Source organism: Cicer arietinum, chromosome 5, assembly GCF_000331145.2.
Source record: "Cicer arietinum cultivar CDC Frontier isolate Library 1 chromosome 5, Cicar.CDCFrontier_v2.0, whole genome shotgun sequence".
Lineage (NCBI taxonomy): Eukaryota > Viridiplantae > Streptophyta > Magnoliopsida > Fabales > Fabaceae > Cicer > Cicer arietinum.
Window position 1 is genome coordinate 63,489,134 of NC_021164.2, and position 23,028 is coordinate 63,512,161.

The following is a 23,028-nucleotide window of genomic DNA, read 5'->3' on the forward strand; positions in this document are numbered from 1 at the left end:
CTACAAAATATATTATTGAATTTTGGTATAATCTTTAAAATATATTAAATATTTTTGAATTAATACATGATTAATGTTGATATAGTTGAGATATTGGTTTAATCATACATTTGCACTCTATTTTTTCTAAATCGCTATTATCGGCACTCACACATTCAGTACTATAAAATTGGGCGTTTACTATTTTTTTGTTCGTTAGTACTAGAAGGGATAGGGATAGTTCAGTAAATGAACCATGTTTATAACTGAAAACAAATAATAAAAAGCAACAAAAAAATAAAAAAAAAGAAGTTAAAAAAGCTTATAGAAGAGAGAATAAGAAGAGAGCGTTACACTGGCACATCTCTTTCCTTCTGTTTCTTTATTTATTTTAATAAATATATATTCATGCTTTAATTGTTCCCTTTATATATATACCTGCACTTTACTTTGTTCTGAATTCTTCTTCTTCTGTTTCCACCTCCTTTCTTTCTTTTCTCTCAGTTTTCTTCCTAATAGACACACTTTGTCATCAACACAACAATGGCTGACATTACTCATCCACCTATGGAACAGCTTCAAGACCTTGAATACTGCATAGACTCTAATCCTCCATGGGGTATACCCTCTCTCTCTTTCTCTCATTTTGTTTTTTTCTTCTCTGTTTTCAACTTTTCTTAATCCACACACATGCATAAAGGGCTTATGAGTCTTTCTATTGTTTCAAAGCTTCTTTCATCACTCCTCATTCCACTTTTTTTTTTTTTTGTTATTACTTTTTATTGTTTTTTATGTTCCTTTCAATCTTCTTCTGTCTCTATCTGCAAAAAAATTAAAGAGCTTTGTTTTCTAGTTTTGAAGTACTATGTACAATGTTTTGGCATTTCTCTTGTTTTAAGTTGTTTCCTTTTATCAATCACATTCAAATGGGTTTAACAAAATAACAAAAGGTTTTTTATTTTATTTTATAAGGTATTAATATGATTGGTTTTTCTATAGGGTTGTTACTTGTTTAGCTCCTAAAGTTTTGTATAAGAGTGAGACTAGTTTGTTATATTGGCTCCGAAAATGGAGACTAAAAGTTCAAAATTTTTATTTTGTTGAGATAATGTGGGACTCTCAAATCTTAGTTTTTTTTTTTTTTTTTTTTTTTTTTTTTTTTTTTTTTTTTTTTTTTTTAATTTCTTCATTTTTTGAAAAAAAAAAACTTTTTTCATTGATTTTTGGTTTTGTTTCCCAACGACTTTAATTTTTTATTTGAAAATAAAATATACACAATAATATTTTTGTAAAAAAAAAATCATTTTTTTAATAGACGTGTCTTTCTTTTATTATCATTTCTACTTGCAACAATATTCATAGCAAAAATTCCAAAATAAAAAACAATAATCAACAAGGCTAGTAATCATTTTCATTATATGATTTTTACCTTTTTTTTTGTTCTTCTAATTTTTTCCATTTTAATAACATGTCATTGTAACACTTATAGTTTCTTCTGTGGCAACTCAAATACTAGTAACAATTACCACTCCCTACCTAAATATAGTCTCTTTTTAATTTTTTAAATGCATTAATTATTTATTTACCAACATTTTCATAATTATTTTACTTAATACTATGATGCAAATATAAATTAATTTTTCCTCCTAAAAAGGAAATTTGCAATAACAATATTAATGGTCAAAAAATTTGGTCCCACATACAATATTTTATAATTTTCACTTCATAATTTATCTGAATTAATTACATCCATTACTACTGTTTATATTTTATTTTTCTGGGGTCATTGAATTATTATCTGGCAATGTCTTTCCAACCAACTTGTTTAGTTAATACTAGTTCGTAGGCTTAATAAAGAGTTAGTGTGTTTGAAACTGAAGCTAGTTGTTTGAACTGAGAGAAACTAGTAGGAACTGAACTGAATGATATAGTCACTGCTACTGCTGTGCTACTGTCACTATATTTGATGAAGATATTAACTTTTACTCAAAATATGTAAAAAACATTGGTATCATAATTAATCTCATTTTTCACTATTGGATTGAGTTTTTTCACTACTAGAACGTAGGAAAATTCTGAGAATTGTAGGGGTTGGATGAGCATCGCCCTAATTTGTATAACTCTACTATTAAATGCTCCATAGGCAGTAACGTCTTTTTACTCAATTATTACACTACAAGATATAAAGGCACAATTTTTATGGTGATATGACCCACCATTATTAAATATTAATAATGTTGGGGTCCAACAACAGTTTTTATACATTAGAATTTTGTGTCTTTCTCTCTGAGGACCCTATCTGGTTTCTGCTATTTTCACTAAATAAGAGAATCCGGGTCCATTTGACATGTCCTACATTGGTTTCAAACAGTTGTTACACTAAATTCTAGGCACCTTTACATTTGTTTTGCTTGTATACTGTACAATATAAATTTTAATATACTTTGTTAGCTGTAAAAAAGTAAAAATTGTGGGGGGTATGAATTGTATGATATTGATATCATTGCATGATGACCAACAAGTTGGTGTAACTTAAGGTGCCATGACATCTTGATAATGAGAAGAAGCAAGTCTATAGTGCTATTTCAGATTTTGGAAATTAGGCCTTTAAATTTTGTGCTAGAGGTTTGTAAACATTTTCTTCATTATTTCAATTCCAATGTGAGGAATTGAAGTTTTCTGCATTGCAAGAGAAACTTTTTGTCAAGCTAATCTTCTGCATGATTTAGATGGCATATATTGTGAAAGCTATGACCTATGTAGTTATATTCAATTACTTCCATTTTCTTAAATTATTACCGATGTCTATGTGTCTGTGTCCTGGTCGTGTTTGTATCGGTGCTTTATAGGTTATGAGTTTCAAGGATTTATCTTACATGTGTTATTTTCTTGATATCGTCTAAGTTCAACTACTTTAACATTGAACAAAGTGTATAATTTATGTTTAAAGAAGGAAATATAGAACATTGTGTATTTAGACAGTATGCGCAGGTGTAGATTATTGTATAACCATATCCATATTTTGTCGTACATTATCTATCATTTTCTCCCCTCACTGTGAATGCCTTGTCGTCTTGCAGTTGAAACTGTTCTATTAGCATTTCAAAATTACATTTTGATGCTTGGCACAAGTGTGATGATACCTTCGTTGCTCGTTCCAGCTATGGGAGGAAGTTCTGTAAGTTGAATTTCGGTTTCCTTATGTTCTTACGTTCATTGGACTTCTTATTTATCACCTAAAAGTTTATACTTAGTTTAGATATCATGTCCTTCATTCACAAAGAGCCAATCTTTATACTTATATTTAGATCTCATTCGTTCACTAAGACATTTTTTATCATGAAAAGTATTTGAACAATTCATTTTGGCCGAGTTTAATGTGATGGATGCCTTCCACTTTTAAACACATTTTCATACCATATCTCATCTAATGTGAGACTCTGAAAAACCTCTATCAGAAGAATATGTTAATATCACCATGTGTGCACTTGTTGCTTTTGACAGTCCTTTGGTGATGATTTGGTTTATTTTTCAACCAGGGCGACAAGGCAAGGGTGATACAAACCCTTCTCTTTGTAGCTGGAATTAACACACTTCTCCAAGCACTTTTTGGAACAAGACTACCTGCAGTTGTTGGAGGCTCATTTGCATATGTAATTCCAGTTGCTTATATTATTGGTGACTCGTCATTGCAACAAATTAACGATCCTCACGAAGTAAGTTTAATGCTTCCTTCTCTTCATTGTTGTGCATATAGGACAACATTCAAATTTGGGATGTGTGATTTACCTACTCTAGCATTTTTAGGGAAACAACCATTGTAAAAATGATTAAATATTATGGACAAACTTTAATAATAATAATAATAATAATTCTGAATGGAACATAGGAGGATTTTGGTTGCAGATATGCTAACTATTGATCAATTGGAAAAGTGTCCTTTACCGACTTTAGATCCATGTTATGATCTGGTAAATGAATTTAAAAGGGGAGAATCCAATGGTTTATGCAAAATGTAATTAGGTAAGTCCCAAATCTTGAAACGTGATTTCAATGTCAAAATGATTCAGGGATCTGATTATATATTTTAATGAGTTTTGGTTAGATGACCTTGGCATGGCAACCTAAAATAACTAAGGGATATGCATATATCTTAATAATGAGTTTTCTTAGAAATATACTTATTAATTTTTTATTTGGTAGGGTATTGAAAGAGATCTTGCCGTGTGATTGGTTTGCAGAGATTTATACATACAATGCGAGCTATACAAGGAGCTTTAATCGTAGCCTCAAGTATTCAGATAGTCCTCGGTTACAGCCAAGTCTGGGGACTCTTTTCAAGGTATTCTATTTCTAGGTTGCATGTAACATGTTTATAAATTCAAAAGTATTAAAATGATAATCAAACATTTAATTTACATAATCTTCTCTATGCAGATTTTTCAGTCCTCTTGGCATGGCACCTGTAGTTGGATTGGTTGGATTAGGATTAATTCAACGAGGATTTCCCACGGTAGGTGTGCCTCAAATCTCTATTTTATCTATAACTGTTTTAGGAAATTTTGCAAAATTATCCGAAGACACGGCTATTTAGATGTCAGTTATATTTTCATTTTGTTTTTCATTTCAGTTGGGGAACTGTGTAGAAATCGGTATACCGATGCTGCTGTTGGTCATTGGATTGTCGCAAGTGAGTGACTTAGTGTAATCATATCATAGTTGTCTTTATCAAATTAATACTTATTTTCTTAAGACAAACTAATTTGGTGTAAAATGCAGTATCTAAAGCATGTGAGACCATTTAGAGATATACCTATCTTTGAACGTTTCCCAGTTTTGATTTGTGTCACAATTGTTTGGATCTATTCTGTCATCTTGACGGCTAGTGGAGCTTACCGACATAGACCTTCTATAACACAGCATAATTGTCGTACTGACAGAGCTAATCTTATATCTACTGCACCATGGTAACCTCAAAATAACAATTTTTTTTGTTTCTTCTGATTTGTTTAAGTTATGGTGAGCTCTCACCTCATTTTCTTTTCATGATTATAGGGTCATGTTCCCTTACCCTCTACAATGGGGTCCGCCAACATTTTCAGCCGGCCATTCATTTGCTATGATGTCTGCAGTTATTGTCTCAATGGTGGAGGTATCTGTCATTAAATAACAACCTCTCTTGTCTCGATTTTATTGAATTTTCAACACTGACTTGACCATGCACTCTTTTTGCAGTCAACTGGTGCATATAAGGCAGCATCACGGTTGGCAATTGCCACTCCACCTCCCGCTTATGTGTTGAGTCGAGGCATTGGTTGGCAGGTAAATTACTTTGTTTGCCAAATAGTTCAATTACTAATATTGAATTGTCAAAGGCTAACCCCGATCGTTATTTTGGACAGTGATAAGATATTAATCATGTGGTTTGAAGGGCTAATAACATTCATATTAATACTAATGATAGTTATTTGTGTGTCTGAAAGCCTATCTTGTTAACTTTTTCATAGGGGATCGGTATCTTGCTTGATGGTCTTTTTGGAACGGTGACAGGTTCTACGGTTTCTGTGTAAGTCACTCATCATTGAAATGCAATTACAAGTTGCTTGGTCTACGTAGATGCTTTTGTCTTTCTATGATAGCTTGACTATTGTGATTGGTTATTCCAGGGAAAATGTTGGACTACTTGGTCTGACCCGAGTTGGAAGTCGAAGAGTTGTTCAGATTTCTGCTGGTTTTATGATATTCTTTTCTCTTTTCGGTTGGTATTGATACTTCAAACACGATCTTAGCAACAATCTTGATCCAATATGGTGACAATTTGCAATGAGAAAAAAAAGGAGATTCACTTACTTGAGGTCTTTTGCTTTATTTTTCTTCTCTGTTATCTGCAGGAAAGTTTGGAGCTGTATTTGCATCCATACCCTTCCCAATATTTGCTGCATTGTACTGCGTTCTATTCGGCCTTGTTGGTATGTTGTTGTCACCTTTGGGTGAATTCCGTTGTTCATGTTCCACTATGCACTAATTGTTGTAAAATATTGATAAGCAACTCATCCAAATCACTATCTACACGTGAGATAAACCTCAACCCCTCAAAATACAACAGGTTCTTCCTGGTATACAACCGAGGTAACAGAACAACAAGAAACACTATAGACCGAGAAAAAACTGAAGATGGTTATTCTCTCTTCTCAGAAAATGGGCTAGATACTCATATAAATAGGGTGAGAGCAGTTAAACTGAAGAGAGAAAATAGAGTTAGTAGGGTTATAGACTAAGTGGATAGTAGGATAATTAAAGGGTAACAAGTTAGACCAAGATACAATCTTATTACAAATAAAATAAATTAATGATATTTTTCTACTAAAAATATCTTTCCATATTTCTCACTTATAATATGGGACACAATATATTAAAACTTTGAAATACACAATTTATAACACTAATATGTTTCCTTGTTCATCAGGTGCAGTTGGAATATCATTCCTTCAGTTTACTAATATGAACTCTATGAGAAATCTCATCATCATTGGGCTCACATTGTTTCTTGGAATATCAGTTCCCCAATTTTTCAATCAATATTGGACTAGTTCACACCATGGCCCCGTTCATACTAACGCCGGATGGGTACGTTTTCCCTAACAATATTATCAATAGTAATATTTATTTATGCTTTGCAAATAACATGTGATGTTATTTTCATTTATTTTAAGAATCATTATACATGACATGAGTTGATACATCAATAATATTTTATCAATAGCTGTTAACTTTTGCATGTGAATGTTTAACATTAATTTTCCTGATGCTAATATTTTTTCATCTTTACAGTTCAATGCATTTTTAAATACCATATTCTCGTCGCCAGCAACCGTAGGATTGATTGTAGCAGTGATCCTTGACAACACTCTTGAGGTTGAAAAGTCGAAGAAAGATCGAGGGATGCCGTGGTGGGTGAAGTTTAGAACATTTAGAGGTGATAACAGAAATGAAGAATTTTATACATTGCCATTCAATCTTAACAGATTCTTCCCACCTACTTGATGATCTAGAGAGAGTAAGAGAGAGTAGAATAGATTTTCTTTGGATCTAACATTCAAGAATTAATGACTAACAAATGCTATTCTTCCTTTACCATCACCCAATTTTTTTTGTGGACCATATAAAATCTTGGTCCAACAGAGGATTGTAACAGCATTTGGAACCATGCTTTGTAGATTTCAATAAAATAAAATTTTCCCTACTCTATAGTATAGTTGGTACTATAGATTGTTATTTTAGAAGAGTAAAAGCAATTAATAAAAGATACTTGAGAGTGTTTATTTGAGGTAACGGTTGAAACCACTAAAGTGACATAAATTATAATGGTATGATTTGAGTAGACAATTAAATCATAAAAAAAAAATACTTGTGTGACTATAATAATGCTGATTCCTTTTTATTAGTTTCACGTTTTCAAACTTGTTAATTGCTGAAAAATAATAAAACTTTGATGTAAATTCCAAGCTCTAATGTAGCAGTATTTGCATGTTCTATCCGGACTTTGTGGACTAAATTAGAAGGGCTGTAAGTATGTAGCAAAGGAAATTTTCGATTTTCTATTTGGGGCTTGCTATCTACACCCCACAATTCTTACTCACTCCTCCCTGATTGTGTGACACAGAGTCTATTTCTGAAGATGAATTGCTGTAATGGAAGCACACAATTTCACATAACAAATAATCTCATCCAAATTATGAGATCTCACGTTTCAAAATATAAGGTTCAGTGAATCAATCTTAGCATCTTTATCATTGATTTAACATCAGACAGCTGAGAATGATAGTTGCATGATGCAATTCATTTTCGATCGATTGCATTATGAATTCCAGCGTTTTTGGCTAGGCTATCTGAGCTACAGGAACAAGGATAGTCGTGAGTTTTTAATTTTTGGTTTTGAAAGTTAATTTTAAATTTTTTAAAATCAAAATATGTTTAATTAAAATTGAGTTGAGATGATTTTTATTTAATTTCAAAACAATTTTTTTATAAAATTTAAAACTGAAAAAAATAAACTTTACAAGTATTGTTTATGTTTTAAAGTTAAAACTGTCACCATCCACCTACCGCCGCCACTACCATCCACCATTTTTAACATCTGCAACCACCACCACCTCCAATTATCAATAATTGAAATTGAAAATTATTCCGACACCTAAATTTTTTCAAATTGTCAAAGAAATTAAAGATCCATTTAATCGTGATAATAAAAAAATACAATGATATGAATAATTTATATGATTTGCTGTTATTAAATACTAACTAATTAATGAATATACGTTGGTTATTGTTTCTGAATGAACCGTGATAGAATGCACATTCTACTAAGCCTAATGAAATTTCATATACTTAAAAAGCTAAACCGCAATGAAGGTACTTAAGATATCTATATTCCGGTCCGTGGTGACCTCGAGTCCCACTAAAATCAAAAAGCAAACCTACTTATTTTGTTAAGAGATCTATATTCTATAATTGCTGGCCAATTTAGCTAGTAGTATTCACCTAAATACAATAGCAAGTGAATTTGTTTATAGAATTGTAAATTGATTTTTAAGAAATAAAAAATCACGAAGGATTTGAATGAATATTATAGTTCTAGTTTGATTAAAGTGACAGGTTTTTTAAGACAAAAAAAATAAAAGAGACAAGTTTTTTTGACAGGACAAGTTCTTAAAAATAAACATATAATAGATCTTCAGGGAAGTAAACAAACGGACAATTTTGGACTGACCTGCAAAATATTAATGTAATTTACATTCGATTGAAAAAAATATACTATCCTAAGCAACAGTACAATCACGATGTTTAATCATTCACTGACAAACATGAACTAGTCTACAAGGTGCAAAATTACAAAAACAAAAAGCACACATACCTTATTATAAATTTATAGCAACCGAAAACAAAAACTACTAATATTATTATTGTTTTAACGTATACTACGTGAAAATCAATTAATATTTGTCTTCTTGACATGGAAATGTATATTCTATTTTAAATTGGTTCAAATATTAATCACATATAAATTTAATTATTTTATCTATTTAATGTTTTTATAGAACGATTTATTTTTATAAAACTAAAAAATTTCAGAGATAAACTAATAATCTTAAGAATCTCCAGCAACATGGATCATGTATGGGTTTTGATCTCTATCGCTTTTTTCCCATACTTTATTTTCTCTTTCTAAAATTAATAAGTCACTTGCCAGATATTTCCAAATGAAGGTGCGATGTGGTTTCACGTTTATGATGCTGAAGCCGTTTTCGCCCATGTTAGAGACACGTAATTCGTAAGTCTATTATTATCCCCATGTTATCCGATACAATTATACATTTGAATATCATAATCCTGTACAATTCGTAAGAATGAGCTCAACTGAAATATTTTAGTTGCGTACAATTTTTTTTTATTATTTTATTTACGAAAAAAATATATATATATATATATATATATATATATATATAATTCAAATATAATATGCCAAAAAATTAATAGTGGATGGAGACTTTCTTTTTTAAATAAAGATTTAATTGCACTTTTTGTCCTCCTATTTTAGTTGAATTACAAAAATAGTTCTTCATTTTATTTCACTCCAGTTTTAGTCCTCAAACAAAATTTTAGTCAAAAATTTAATAAAATATTATTTTTTTTAAGTCACACCATACCATTTATAATCATAGATTTCATGTACAATTGTTGCACCATGAGATTTTGAGGCGTAGTGTGGCTTAAATAAACACACAAAAATGACATTTCATCAAGTTTTGGACCAGAATTTTGTTTTGGGACTAAAAATGAAGATAAATAAAATGGGGGGGACTATTTTTATGATTCAGCTAAAATATGAGATCAAAACTGCAATTAAAGTCTTAAATAAACATATCTTTTTGGTCTTTGAAAGTGTTAGACGCTTTCACTATAAATCTAACTAAGAAAAGAAAAGGAAATATATATAAAAAAAAAAAGAGAGAGAAAAAAAATAAACCCTAAAGCACTATGTTACGAAAAATTGTCTTTGACATTAAATCCCTTCCACAAAAGTTTACACACGAGATGTTATGTCACTCAATATTTCATATAAATTGAATTCACTCGTACAATGACTAAAATGACTTAAACATGAAAAGCTTATATATAGATTTTTTATTACCCAATTTTATTCTTTTCTACTTTTCTGAATTAAATACACAAATATCAGACTTAGCTGCAGATATATGGTACTCTAAATGTTGCTCGTTTGCTTACTTTTAAATTCAAATATTTGTTTTCTTGTTAGCAAAATCAACTTCTTTTTACTTAAAGACAACAAATTAGAAAAAAGAACCAATCAATTGTCCATGTTTGTCTTTCTTTTTTCTTCACAATTTTACAAATAAAAGAAGACGTATTTTTATTTTTTAGTTTTAATTTCAGCAAAGTTATTGTTGAATTGATTTTTTTGGTGTATTATGTTTTGCAACATCAACACAAATGTTTCTTTGTGATTTTGAAAAGGATAAAAAAGGAGTTTGAAAGTGTTTGATAGTGGTAATAGTGACGATGACTATTTTTTTCTTTCAAAAATTCAAATAATATAATAAATTAGGGGAAGAATAATTTTCTTTTTTTGGAAATATGAAGAAGAAATTTGGAAAATAATAAATTTTACAGGTTTTAGATTATTTTAGACCTCGTATAATGAATTTAAATTATATGAACAATATTAAATCATATGACATCTTACGTGTAAACTCACATATTTGTGAAAGAGATTCAAAATCATAGACTATTTTAACTAACGAAGTAACGGTTCAGAGTTTTTTTTTATTCTTTTAGAAACTAGCATGAGAGCGCCTAATACTTTCAAAGACAAATATAAATATTATTCTTCTTTAAAAATAAAAATAAAAATTAAATGTTATTTATTATTTAAAAAATAATAATTGATAGACACCTCCAATACACACCATAAGCTAAGAGAGAGAAAAAGAATGAAAAAGAATGATGTGATATATTAATGATTTAATGAGAAATAAAGATAGAAAGAAAATAAGTTATCTCACGAATTAGAAAAATTATATATATTTATATATCATTGTTGTTATTTTTATTAATAGAAAATATTTGAACTATAACTTCTTCGTCACTATATGTTTTAAATTCCTTAACCATTAAGACATTGTTTGTTTGTTTATCCGGTGGAGGTATCGACGCTAAGTCAATTGAATATCCAATCTAGAGTTTAAAATTATAAAAATCATCTTTGGGAGATATTATTTTTTAATTTATTATATTAAATTTTTTAATAATAAATATCTAAATAATCAAATGTCAAAATTAACTTTTTTAATATGTGATATATGAGTTGAAATAACTTTTACTATTTTGAGCAAATTATCGTTAAAATTACTTTTTAAAATGTGAAGTTAATTATTTTTTATTTAATTTGTGACAAATAGATCCATAAATATCTCTTGAGATTTTTCTATATCCTTTGTTATAAGATGTCCTTCAAATATTCACTTTATTAATGATTTTTTTACACACATCCACGCACACCTCTAATTATGTTACATATATTTTGCAATCTATAATATATATATATATACATTATAATAAATAAACTAATTCTTTTTTCTAAAGAGTAATTTTGTAAAGACATAGTGTTAAAAAGATTGTACTATAATCAACTTTCTTAGTATAAGTGATTTTGTTAATAAGGACTTATATATAGGGACACAGATTGATTAATTGTTGATTTTAAAGTTCAATATAACTTCGTCATTAATACTTTCAATTATTTATATAGATAACATAAAATACATAAAAAGTTAAGAGTAATAAAAAAAAAAATTTCTATCAAAAGTAATAAAAATTTATTATTATGTTAACACCACACCTTAAATAAGTGAATTTTTGAATAGACATGAGAACGGTGTGGGAGTGAATTTTTTCTCCTCCATCTCTACACTCGACTAATTGAAAAAAATTTGCACCGTTTTTATTTTTTATAGAGTGTGAAATTTACGTCCTCACTCCCAATCCGACATAGTTTGGATTTTTTTGTCATGCACTTGCATCTATTCGTATATATAAAATAATAAATTTAAAAGTCATATTTATTATTTAATATAATAAAATAATAATTATACAATAATAAAGTTAAAACAAATATTAAAATATTTTAAATATATACATGTGTATAATTTTTAATATTTAAAAAATATTAAATATATACATGTGTATAAAATTTAAAAATGATAGTAATATTATTAATGAAGTGAATTCAAAAACGAATGAAGAGTAAATACCAACAACCTAAACTTATCTATGCCACTGAGTTTTAATTTCAGATAAAATTTATGTTGAACTAAAATGAGTTTTTCATCCAAATCAAAATGAATTCAAGTTAATAACTAGGAGTGCAGTAGTATTGTTATCTTTATATATCAGCGTGGCTATTATCTCATCATGATACACATGCTAAATATTGTCTTTGTTAGCATCGTTGATTAATGTAAGGAGGCAATGACACTTTTACGTGTTATATTAATGATTTTTTCTCTCTATATAACTTTTGTTGCTCACTGATATTTTTTTATTAATGATATATTATTATTATTATTATTATTATTATTATTATTATCACAAATAATTAATTCATATTATATTATTTTATATATGTTACAAATGTAAGGTACAATTCATTAAAAAATATTTATTTATGTCTGATAATATTAAACTAACAGAAAATATACTTGGTTGATTATAATTATATGAGTGCACATATATAAACAGAGTTGGATCTTCTATAAAACAAAGGGTGGTCATGGATTTTGAATATTTATATATTATCTGGCTCACCTAATATTCTAAATATTAAAATGATGTGGTGGTTCTTTTCCTTTTGCTTTAACGAATGTCTTTAGTTTGACACAAATTTTAGTGTTTCTTTTTCTTAATTATAGTGATTTTTTCTGGTTTCGAACCTAAATATATTAATTTAATATATATTTAAATTCTAATTAACCAACATAAAGACTATGTCAAAATTTTAAAAAATTAAATTATATCTTATGTTTTAATAGCCCCTTCAATAAAAGTTGTAAAGTTCCACCACTGAAAATAAAAATATATATCATTTCATTATTTCTAAAATACATATTATATAATTCTTTATGTTTATATTTTTTTTAAGCTTGTATGTTCAAATGGCTACGACTGTCTAAGAATTCCTCGAACCAACTGTTTTTCAATATCTATGTGGATAAAAATAAATCTTATTTGTAAGATTTATTTTAAAGGGTGTCCTTTAAAATGTAAAATATAAGATTTATTTTCAAAACAAAAATTATCTTACAAAAATTAGATTTATTTTAAAAATAGATCTAATTTTTGACATTTTAAAGGGACCTAAAAATAAAAATCTTAGTAGAAAATGTCAAAAATTTATCTTACTAACTGTTTTTTAAACTTATATTTCATTATTTTATTATTATTATTTTAAAGGGAATAAATCTTATATTTTACATGAACTAAAAAGTTATTTGATAAAAAATAAATTTAAAATTTGATTAATAAATCTAATTTTTGTTATTTTTATTTTAGATTTATGGCATTTGAAAAATTTATATTTAATTAATCTCAAATTAAATTTTTTAAATTTTTATAGAGAAGTTTTTTAGAATGTTATAAATATACTTGTTAAAAAGTAGTCAAAAATTTAAAAGTTAAAAAATAATTTAACATATTTCATTCTAAAATGAACTAAAACTGTTTACATAATAATTTTGTAGAGATTAAAACATATATTGTATATTTTTTTAGAAAAGCCAAAAACAAAATTTTACAGAGACTAAAAATTTATTTAACTAATCTTAATATGCTGTATCATGATTTAGGTAAGTGTCTGGGTATTATATACGTGCACTATGAATATAATATATTTTTTATATTACTAAAAATATAAAATTTTATGACATAAATAAATAAGTATCAAGTTGTACTGTAATACTACATTATAAGGTGCATTATAATTTTTGTCAAGAAAGGTTCATTATAAATTATTATTACTATTATTTAACTCCTTGGATGAAATTGTTTAACTTTTTTATTATGTGTTTTAATTTATTTTATAGGATATACAGGACGAAATATTTTTTCTTTTGTTTCCTATTAATATAGTAGTATTACAAAAGCATATATTTAATTACCATTGATTTAATGTATTTTACATATGTTATACTATTGCTTTTACATATGCCAATGGATGTTGACCATTTCAAAGAAAGATTAATGAATTTTGAATTAATGTGTTTAGTAAAGGTTGATTTGAAATTTTATTTGACAAGGACAATATATACTTTTGCTTTTAAAAGACATTAATATTTGTTTTCTTTTTTGCATATATATAGTATCTCTTAATATATTTATTTTAGTTCAATTAGATAAACAAGTCAGACAATTTTTAATTCTGAAAACAACAAAATAAACCTAAAAATAGTAATACTCTTTTATCCCGGTCAAAAAGAGTAATATTCTCTGGTCAAAAATAATATTCTCATGTTAATAATTGAAATCCATATACAATAATATTAAAATAATAATAATAAAATAATGAAATCCAAAATATATTACTAGTAATAATAAAATGAATAAACAGCAAAGTTACCATAAAATAATTCATTGGGACCCACGTCGTAATAACCCCGTGCAACTTCGTAATCAAGTCTTTAATTAATGATATCCAACCTCATCTCAATGTCTTCAATGGTTCCTTACCTCTGTTACCTTTTTATTTATTTTTTTATTTTTATTTTCCCTTTTCTTTTTCCTTTGAGGTCCGAAAAAAGAAAATTACAGTTTTTATTTCCTAAATCTGTTGAATCCCATTAGCACATTACCATTTTACCCTCGCCACCACCGCCACATTCTTGTCCTCTTTCATTTCCCGTTTCTATTTTTATTAAAGTTTTAATTTTAACAAACACACACTGTAACAACACCAAAACAATCAAGAAAAGGAAAAGAGAAAAAAAAAATAGAAAAAAGAAAGAACGTGTCTCCGAGGAGTTAAAATAAATTCAACTGTTTTCTCTCTCTTCTTTCTTTCTTTCTCTCTCTGAAACACAATTGAATTTGGCACAATCGCCAACAGAAATTCGCTGACAACAACGTTGAAACCTCTCTGTGAAACCTTATTACCCGCATTTATGCACTCTTATCTTCCCTTTTAATTCTTTTTCATCTTGCTCTCTGTTATGAAGTTACTCGGTGCTGGTTGTTTCATCGTCTTCTCACTCCTCGCTTTTCATTCTTCATTTTTATGGAATTTCAATATCAATTTCTCAGGTCTTCTTTCTCTACGCGCTTCTTCATCATCATGTCAGAGAGAATTCCGTGAATGCATGTAGAGAGTGACTCTTTTTTTTTTTTTTGGAATTTTGTTTGGGGAATTTTGAAACAGGTGCTAGTGGCAAATTCGGACACGGTTTTCGTCATAGTAATAAAGGCTTTGAGGGTGTTGTTTTTCTAGATGGGTAAAGGTGAAGATGGACGCTGCATTTTTCCTCTTACCAGCTTGCAAATTGGGTATGTTTTCTTCAATTATATCTATCTCTTTATTTGATGATGATGTATGTATGGTTCAGATGTGTGGAATGTGTGATCGCTTGTTGATGAAATGCTGTTGTCAAATTGATATTGGATTGAATTTGAATTTGCATTTATTATCTGTTTGCTTAGATATGTAAGTCTAATTCATGCCCTATCATTTGGTTATAGGGTTGGATTGAAATTGAATTATGCATGACATTGACAGGTTTATTTCTTTTTTTATTTCAAAATTACTTGAGATGTGAAATTTCTTGTCGTCTAAAATTTAAATTGGTTTTCGTTTCATCGATGAACTTGGTGATGCGCTGTGTGCTTTTTTATTAATTTTATTATTAGTTTTAAGTTTGTGGATTCTGGTTTATTGGCAATTTGTTGCTTTCTGTATTCTCAAGATGCAATGGAAGTCAACGTTTGATCAAATAAAGATGCCATGAAAGTCAACTTGTTCACTTTGGTCTTTATTTAGGTTTGAGTTCTAGCTACTTTTAGAATGTCATCTGGCTAGTCTTTTTCTTTCTTTTACTTGTAACATATCTTAGATTCATAAGACTTGGAATTTGGAAGTGCAGCTGATATTGCTTTCAGTTATAGTGATTTAACGATTTGATATATGATTTCAAGAAGGTTTTCTTTGATTGTAACTAAAAAAAATTACGTCTGTTGCCGGTGGTTATCTACCCTGCTTACGTTGATCGAGAACACCAAGTTAGCAGTGTTATTTGTGAGTTTCTGTAATTCCCATACTGATCCAATTCATCTTTGTGATGTCTTTTGCAGAGACTTGCAATCTTATTTTGCAGATCTTAGTCTTTTCCTCGCAAATGATAGTAAAAAAATGTATATTTTTGTTGACAACAGACCATGGTTGAGAGACCTTGGTTCACGGGGAGCACACATTTGGCAATTGATGGTTACAAAGGTCCCTGAATACACCATAATCATTTATAGTAAGCTGATTTTAGTTTTTTTCCTAGAATAAAAGTTATATCGTTTTTCTTTATCTGCAGTCAAGGTTATCGCCTTTTGCGTACAGCAAAGCACGAAGAGAAAGAAAAGAAGGAAAGGAGGTTAGTTCTCAACCAAACACAAGTAAACCAAAGAAGTTTTTGAGATGGTTCTCATTGATTGAAGCAGTAATGTCATCAAGAAAGAGAGTGTTACTGCCTGTGAAAAACCTAAGGAATTCTTTGCAATTCAGCAGTGAATTGCATCGAACTCTGTGTGGCTTTATTGTATTTGAAGTCGCATGGACCAATGTCCGCGGTATCAACTACTTTAATGAGCTCCAGGTACTGCAATCGCTTTAATAAGCTTGTTAACTTTTCAGTTTACTGTTGGCACTATTATTTATTGATTGATTTCATTTGCTTTTCAGACTGATACATCACTGGCTATAGAAGCTAAACTTATGAAAAGATGGGAATTTGACAATATCGCTCAAGCTGCAAGCTGTATGTCTTCATGGTTCTCAGGAACAACATCTGAACAGCTACTTTTGAAAGAGCACCTGGATTCTGCCTCAGGTGGTTACAGGGATTCTCATCATTGCTTTCATGTGAATGTACATATTACATCTGAATTTAGGATAGCCTTGGTAAGAAGCATCTAGTTGTGTGCAGCTTTTGTATTTCATGTGAAAGCAGAAATATACATGTGCATTTAGAGATACAGCCATTTCTCTCAATGCACTCACACATATATAAAATTGCCATATATGATTTAATTAGTTATAAGTTTAGGTGGATAAGACCTCTACATAGGGAGAGACATTGCCATATTTTTTAGTGGTACAAATAGTAGAAGCTAAAGGCACTGGAGGAATCTCATCCCCATTTAATCCCTCTTTAACCGTGCAATTTTCTGTTACCTTTTTTTTTTGGTGGGAGTGGGTAGAACAGTCATACTTTTATTCATAAAGCTTAGTTTACTATTTTATCCTCCAAACATTGCCTGACTGTAGAGTTATTGTATTTACATGATGGAAACTAGAGGCTGCGTTGATTCTTTAGTTCTCATCTAACACGGATTTTCAATGAACATTTCTTTTTTATGTGCAATTTTGACAGGGGAAATATTTTACGACGCTAGTGAAGGTTTTTCCGAGAATGTATCTATTGATGATGATGTCGATAACATCTGCAATAGTACCGTAACTGTTGAAGATAGTTTGGGTACCACTACTGGAGTAGATTCTGATTACGCCGAAGAGACAACTGGAATGCTACACACACCTCCTCCTTCTGGACCTAATAAGAGAAGAAAATTATTGAATTCCTTTAGTGCCGAGGTCGATGTTGATTGCTACTCAGAAGCTGAAATTGATAGCTCCCAGAGATCTAGCTGTGTTTCTGATGATACGGTTGAAACCACTCAATATAATGATGTTCTACTGTTATTTAGGTTTAATGATCACGACCTCCCATTTAAGTTAAGGGATATTATTATATCTGATCTGCGATTACTTACATTGTTAGAGGCTGGTCTTCCATCTTGGGTCATCTTCCTTCAGTCATATCCAGTACTATGCAATGTTTATCGTCCTTGGATGTGCCCACTTGCAAGACTGCTATATGTTTTGATGTCCTTTGTCACTGTCCTCATTGGATTCTATGATTTATACAAAAATGTTCCAGTTCTCAAGGCAACAGCATCTCGTATATGTGGGCCTCTTTTTGATTGGATTGAAACTTGGGAGATGGTTTCAAGGGTAAAATACTTAGGGACAATGCTGTTTCTACATAACTTCCAGAAGGCTGTTAGGTGGTTTCTTGCCTTCACACATACCACACGATCCTTTTTTTCAGTTCTTATTCAACCTCTTGCAGAGTCACTGGTGGAGATTTTTGGATTTCTCCTCCCAAGCTTAAATATTATGTTTGAATTATTAGAAGGCATCTTTTCTGTCATTTGGTTAGGGATTGAGACTTCTTGCAATCTAGTGGGAGATATGGTGGAGCTGCTCTTTTTGCCATTGTGGTTTATCCTCACCCTTGTTTGGAGGATCGGTAGGTCATCATGTGTTTTGGACTTCAAGTGCTGTCTGTTATTTTTTAAATTTATCCTTGCTTTTACCAACATAAATAATTTTCATCTGATATACATCTATACTAATTGCCTGCATGTGTTTTTTCTTTAATGTACTGAAGCTACTTGTGTCTTATATCCTTTATTTTGGATTCTCTGGGAATTTCTATATGCTCCTGTTCGTCTAGTCCTGGCAATATTCAGTTTTCTGGCTGTAATATGCACTCGCATTTGTAATATACTTGGAGACACGTGGAAGTTTCTTGGTAGTATAATTCAGTTAGCTTCATCTTCTGAAGCAACAGTCAGCTCTTATGAAGTGTCCATGTGGCGCTCTCTTTGGAATGATCTTTTTTCACAGGTTGTAAGATGTCATATCAATGGTTCTTATGGATGTAGGTGGTTTCATTAAAGAAAGTTATCCTGATTGATGGATTTTTTATACTTTCTTTTTCAGATTTTCCGAGCTCTAAAAAGCATACTATATGGGCTTGTTGCCTTTTTCACAGCCTGCAACAGGCATCGGCTAAGGTATTTTTTATATTCTATTACTACATTGAAAGAGAATGTATCATTTCATGTAAATGTTGGTGGAGTAATGGTTGAACATTAACATGCATCAACTATGGGGCTTAATGTTTAATTTATATGAGAAAAGGAGAGGTGCTTCTCTTATTGTTACAAGCCTGCCAATTGAAATTGGTCAAAGGGCGTAGGTCACACATATCATTCACACAAAAATTTAATTGAAAAACAGTCTCAACAGTTTAAGAATAGACCAGGGATTGATTCCGACTAGGCACAACCATAATCCGCATGTTAGGAGAAAGAGCCTTGTGGTGCTCACAAAATCTTACCATTTCATTGATAAACCATTGATGTTAGAAGGGGTTTGGATTCTCAAAGGATTTAGCAAGATGGAAAATAGGATGGCTCAATTCAATGAACGAGTTGGAAATTTGTAAAAAGAATAACCCAATGATAGACTGTAGTTAATTTGCAATTATTTTTCATTTATGCAAAGGCTGAATAAATATTTGTCACTAACCTTAATTTGGCATGATAATATGCCAGCATCTATAATCATGTACAGGAGTTTATCCAAAGATTTTATCGTCAGTGCCAAAGATCACGGCAAGCAGATCTGAGCCACACCAGAAGAACTTGTTTGGCAGAGGATCTGGTGAGAACTGTTAAATTGAATAGAATGCTGTTTGTTGTGGAGAATCTTATGCTATTTCTTGTATAACATGCTGTCATTTTTTGAAATCCCTGGTCCATGTTGACGAGAAACATAGTTTTGAGGAAAGCTGGTAAATAAGCAGGAGAAAAACTCTCTTAACTGATTTCAAAATGCTTTTCCCGTCGCCGGTGGTGACTCTATTCCCACATATGAATCATATTAGTGACGACTTTTATTCCCACCGACGATAAGTCTGGCGGTGACTCTATTCCCACATATAAATCATATCAGTGGTGCGTTCTATTCCCCCAATGATGAATTACCCGCACATAAATTACTCATATTTTTTCATGGTATCAGAGCAGCTTTTGATTCTGTGACCTGTCTTTGTGTTTTACAACCGTTGCCGGCGGCGATATTTACTGCCGGCATCACCACCACCGTCAACTGCAGCGGCCCTTCCGCTGTCTTCTCTGCATTTTCCAGCTGCGCCATAACCAATGTTTTTTCCATAGTTCTGTGCTTATTTACACAGTTACTGCTGTGCCAAGACCAGCTACACCTTATCCAGTGCGACCCACTGCCTAAAAACCACCAGAGACCGCTGCGCAATCCTACGGCGAGTACGATGGTGCTTTGCCCATTACCAACAGACACCCCACTTGCCACCACGAAACCCACATGTGCAGTTCTCTCTGGCTACCGTTTTCGAGCGCCGACCAGATCAGGTGCCCCTCTGCCACATTCTGAGGTGTTTACCATCTTTTGGTGATTTTTCCGCAACCTTTCATCTTCCCTTCGTATAGATTGTCATGTCCGACACTGTATCGGTTGCTGCTTTTTCTGGTGCCTTCAGTTTCACTACTCTTCCGCTCATTCCTTGCGAAAAATTGGTCAGTTTTGGCAACTACTCAGGGCTGCTGCCGTGGGAACTTGGTTTCCAGGACAAGGTACCTTTTGCTCAAACAATCATTTTTCCGACCTACGATCAATCTGGTGGTGACTCTATTTCTACATATGAATCATATTAGTGGTGCTTTTTATTCCCACCGATGATCAATGCGGTGGTGACTATTCCACATATGAACATATTAGTGGCACATTTTATTCTCCACCGATAATCAATCCGGTGATGACTCTTTACCCACACATGAATCATTAGTGGTGCTTTCTCTTTTCAAACAAGTCCATCAGTTTTCAAACTTAGTTTCAATTTTTGTATTAAAATGTTTTGATGTAACAAGTTTAAAGCATAGTAAGCTTGAAGGGAAGTGTTAAAATTCAGTGGTATGTTTTTATTATTCTTTGATTGTGGAACATCCTAGGCTTAATTGTTAGTAGTCTTAGTCAACACAACTTCCTATATATTGACTGCAATTATTGCAACATCATTATAAGTAGAATGTGTGATCTCACAAGAAACACATAAATTTACTCATTTTTATTTTTCAGTTGAAATATGCACAAAATAAATCAAAATTCCTTCTGTATGTAGTTGCTTCTAATAAAGTTACCCTACATCACTGCTACATGTTACCCTTTGATTTGGACATTCAATATATGCGAATATTTTTTCTGGTTCTATTGTACAAATATGTTTGATGGCATTCTTAAGAACTTTCGATGTTCTGCTTTGTATGGAAATAAGCTAGTAACATTGAAGGCAGTTATTTAATCCTCAAGATTACTTATTGACTTTAATTTCCAGGCGGAAGAAAAGAAGAAAGTTTAGTTATAGCTTCTCAAGAGACTGTTCTCGTTATGGCAAAGCTAGTTTGACAATCCTCACATCAACCAACAGCACAGAAATATATTTGGGTAACTCGTTGCAGCTTCAGTAATCTTGATACAAGCATCAACAGTTTGGACGATTCTTTTTCTTCGTAACAAATTTTGCTTTTACCATCCCCCCTCTGTTATTAGTTCCATTTTTGTGACAATTTGCATAGTCGATAATACGTATAATAGTATATATGTACAGGAAACTTGTAAATTAGTCAAAGTAGCTAAATTCTTTGGATGTATTTTCAAATGGATTGATGTTGAAGTACATCAATTTTGTATCATTTACCGCCACAAAGTATATAAATTTCGTTAAAATGCATATTTAAAGTTGATTATAGTGTATATGTGCAAACAAATACAAGTAGCATTTTGCCCGTGTTTTGTGAGTAAAGATTCAGGTTATATCCATTCCTATTTGGTCTTAAACTTTGACCAGCGTAATTCTTTAAGCTTCAATTTTATGTTTAGAATTTTTCTCTTTTGGGTATTAAATTTGAATCAATTCAATTTGAATAAAATTCAATACAGCTTGAGTTGTATTTTTATCTTAACTTTTCGAATCTCAGCATAAATGGGTCATGTAGTTCAGAGTATAACCAGAAGTTATTTGAGTACAAAACTAGAGTTTTTCCAAAAATTCGTCTTTAGAATAATTTATGAAATACATGTAAGTGTTTATTGTAAAATTATTTCATGAATATTTCAAACAACAAACAAACAACTATAATTTGGCAGCTTAAAATTTAGTAAAGTACAATCCAACGTTCGAATATATAGAAAAAGTAGTTTTGGGAATAAAACAAGCTGTAAGCATGTTATTGACAAAAAAACAAATAAACGGGAAGCATCAATTAATCCAATGCAACACAATGCACAAATCAAATGAAGGCTTTGAGTGACTCCAATCTCAGATTTTGTGAAATGGATTTTTCATATGGTAATTTTCGGATCTCGATTCTTTGATGTTTATCCTTCTATATTTGTGCATTTGGAACATTGTAGATAATTTATTTAAGATTGAGTGATCTATTTAAATTGGATATTTTGTATTATATAAAATAAAAATCTGTAATTTTAAACTTTTGGATTAAAATAAAAGAATGATCAATGTATCCTAATTTGTCTAAGAAACGTAGAGAGGGAACACGTGGAGGGAATCCAAGAGAAGAGACATTCCACACTGAAGTTGAAGTGTAGAGTATATTTCCTCTGATCTGTTTCACCGGCAGCCAGTACAAACATAAAACGGTCTTGTTTTCTTGGCCAACGTGTCATCATCATTCAGTGGGACCAATCAAATTGCTTCTTTAATTTCATATTTTCTCCCTCGTGCATAAAAGGATACTGCCAGTGCCCAGTAGTATCATCTAACATACTCATTCCTATTCTACCACCACCATGCATCCTCTACTCACTCTTTC

The 23,028-nt window shown here is 30.7% G+C and overlaps 3 protein-coding genes across 6 annotated transcripts in view; all 3 read left to right on the forward strand.

Annotated features, from left to right (window-relative positions):
- The first annotated feature begins 349 nt into the window (after positions 1–349).
- Positions 350–7,220, forward strand: LOC101505560 (nucleobase-ascorbate transporter 1). Its single transcript, XM_004501987.4, has 14 exons — positions 350–598; positions 3,060–3,157; positions 3,519–3,695; positions 4,221–4,321; positions 4,417–4,492; positions 4,610–4,669; positions 4,759–4,946; positions 5,035–5,131; positions 5,215–5,301; positions 5,487–5,545; positions 5,646–5,737; positions 5,871–5,948; positions 6,446–6,606; positions 6,811–7,220. The coding sequence occupies exons 1-14, from the start codon at positions 523–525 to the stop codon at positions 7,021–7,023; spliced, it is 1,563 nt and encodes a 520-aa protein (XP_004502044.1). The 5' UTR covers positions 350–522; the 3' UTR covers positions 7,024–7,220.
- Positions 7,221–14,983: 7,763 nt separating this feature from the next.
- LOC101505890 (uncharacterized) lies at positions 14,984–21,926 on the forward strand. 4 transcript variants are annotated; one of them, XM_004501989.4, is made up of 10 exons: positions 14,984–15,351; positions 15,467–15,591; positions 16,393–16,534; positions 16,623–16,904; positions 16,991–17,138; positions 17,682–18,620; positions 18,828–19,000; positions 19,097–19,170; positions 19,714–19,822; positions 21,531–21,926. In XM_004501989.4, the coding sequence occupies exons 2-10, from the start codon at positions 15,536–15,538 to the stop codon at positions 21,552–21,554; spliced, it is 1,947 nt and encodes a 648-aa protein (XP_004502046.1). In that variant the 5' UTR covers positions 14,984–15,351; positions 15,467–15,535; the 3' UTR covers positions 21,555–21,926. The 4 variants fall into 4 exon arrangements, with proteins under 4 accessions (XP_004502046.1, XP_004502045.1, XP_073224582.1 ...); XM_004501988.4 differs by having other exon boundaries at positions 14,985–15,351; positions 18,762–19,000; XM_073368481.1 differs by lacking the exon at positions 14,984–15,351 and having other exon boundaries at positions 15,365–15,591; positions 18,762–19,000.
- Positions 21,927–22,913: 987 nt separating this feature from the next.
- The window catches only part of LOC101506431 (glucan endo-1,3-beta-glucosidase 11), a 2,243-nt gene continuing 2,128 nt past the window's right edge, over positions 22,914–23,028 (forward strand). The window contains exon 1 of the mRNA XM_004501990.4: positions 22,914–23,021. Within this exon, the coding sequence (XP_004502047.1) occupies positions 23,006–23,021 (16 nt within the window). The 5' untranslated portion in view covers positions 22,914–23,005. The remainder of the gene's footprint in view (positions 23,022–23,028) is intronic.

Coding starts and splice junctions, on each gene's coding strand:
- LOC101505560 (XM_004501987.4), top strand. CDS start 523: ATGGCTGACATTACTCATCCACCTATGGAACAGCTTCAAGACCTTGAA. Junction 4,947..5,034: donor CTTATATCTACTGCACCATG/GTAACCTCAAAA, acceptor TCATGATTATAG/GGTCATGTTCCCTTACCCTC. Junction 5,738..5,870: donor GATATTCTTTTCTCTTTTCG/GTTGGTATTGAT, acceptor TGTTATCTGCAG/GAAAGTTTGGAGCTGTATTT.
- LOC101505890 (XM_004501988.4), top strand. CDS start 15,536: ATGGGTAAAGGTGAAGATGGACGCTGCATTTTTCCTCTTACCAGCTTG. Junction 17,139..17,681: donor GCACCTGGATTCTGCCTCAG/GTGGTTACAGGG, acceptor CAATTTTGACAG/GGGAAATATTTTACGACGCT. Junction 19,001..19,096: donor GGAATGATCTTTTTTCACAG/GTTGTAAGATGT, acceptor TTTCTTTTTCAG/ATTTTCCGAGCTCTAAAAAG.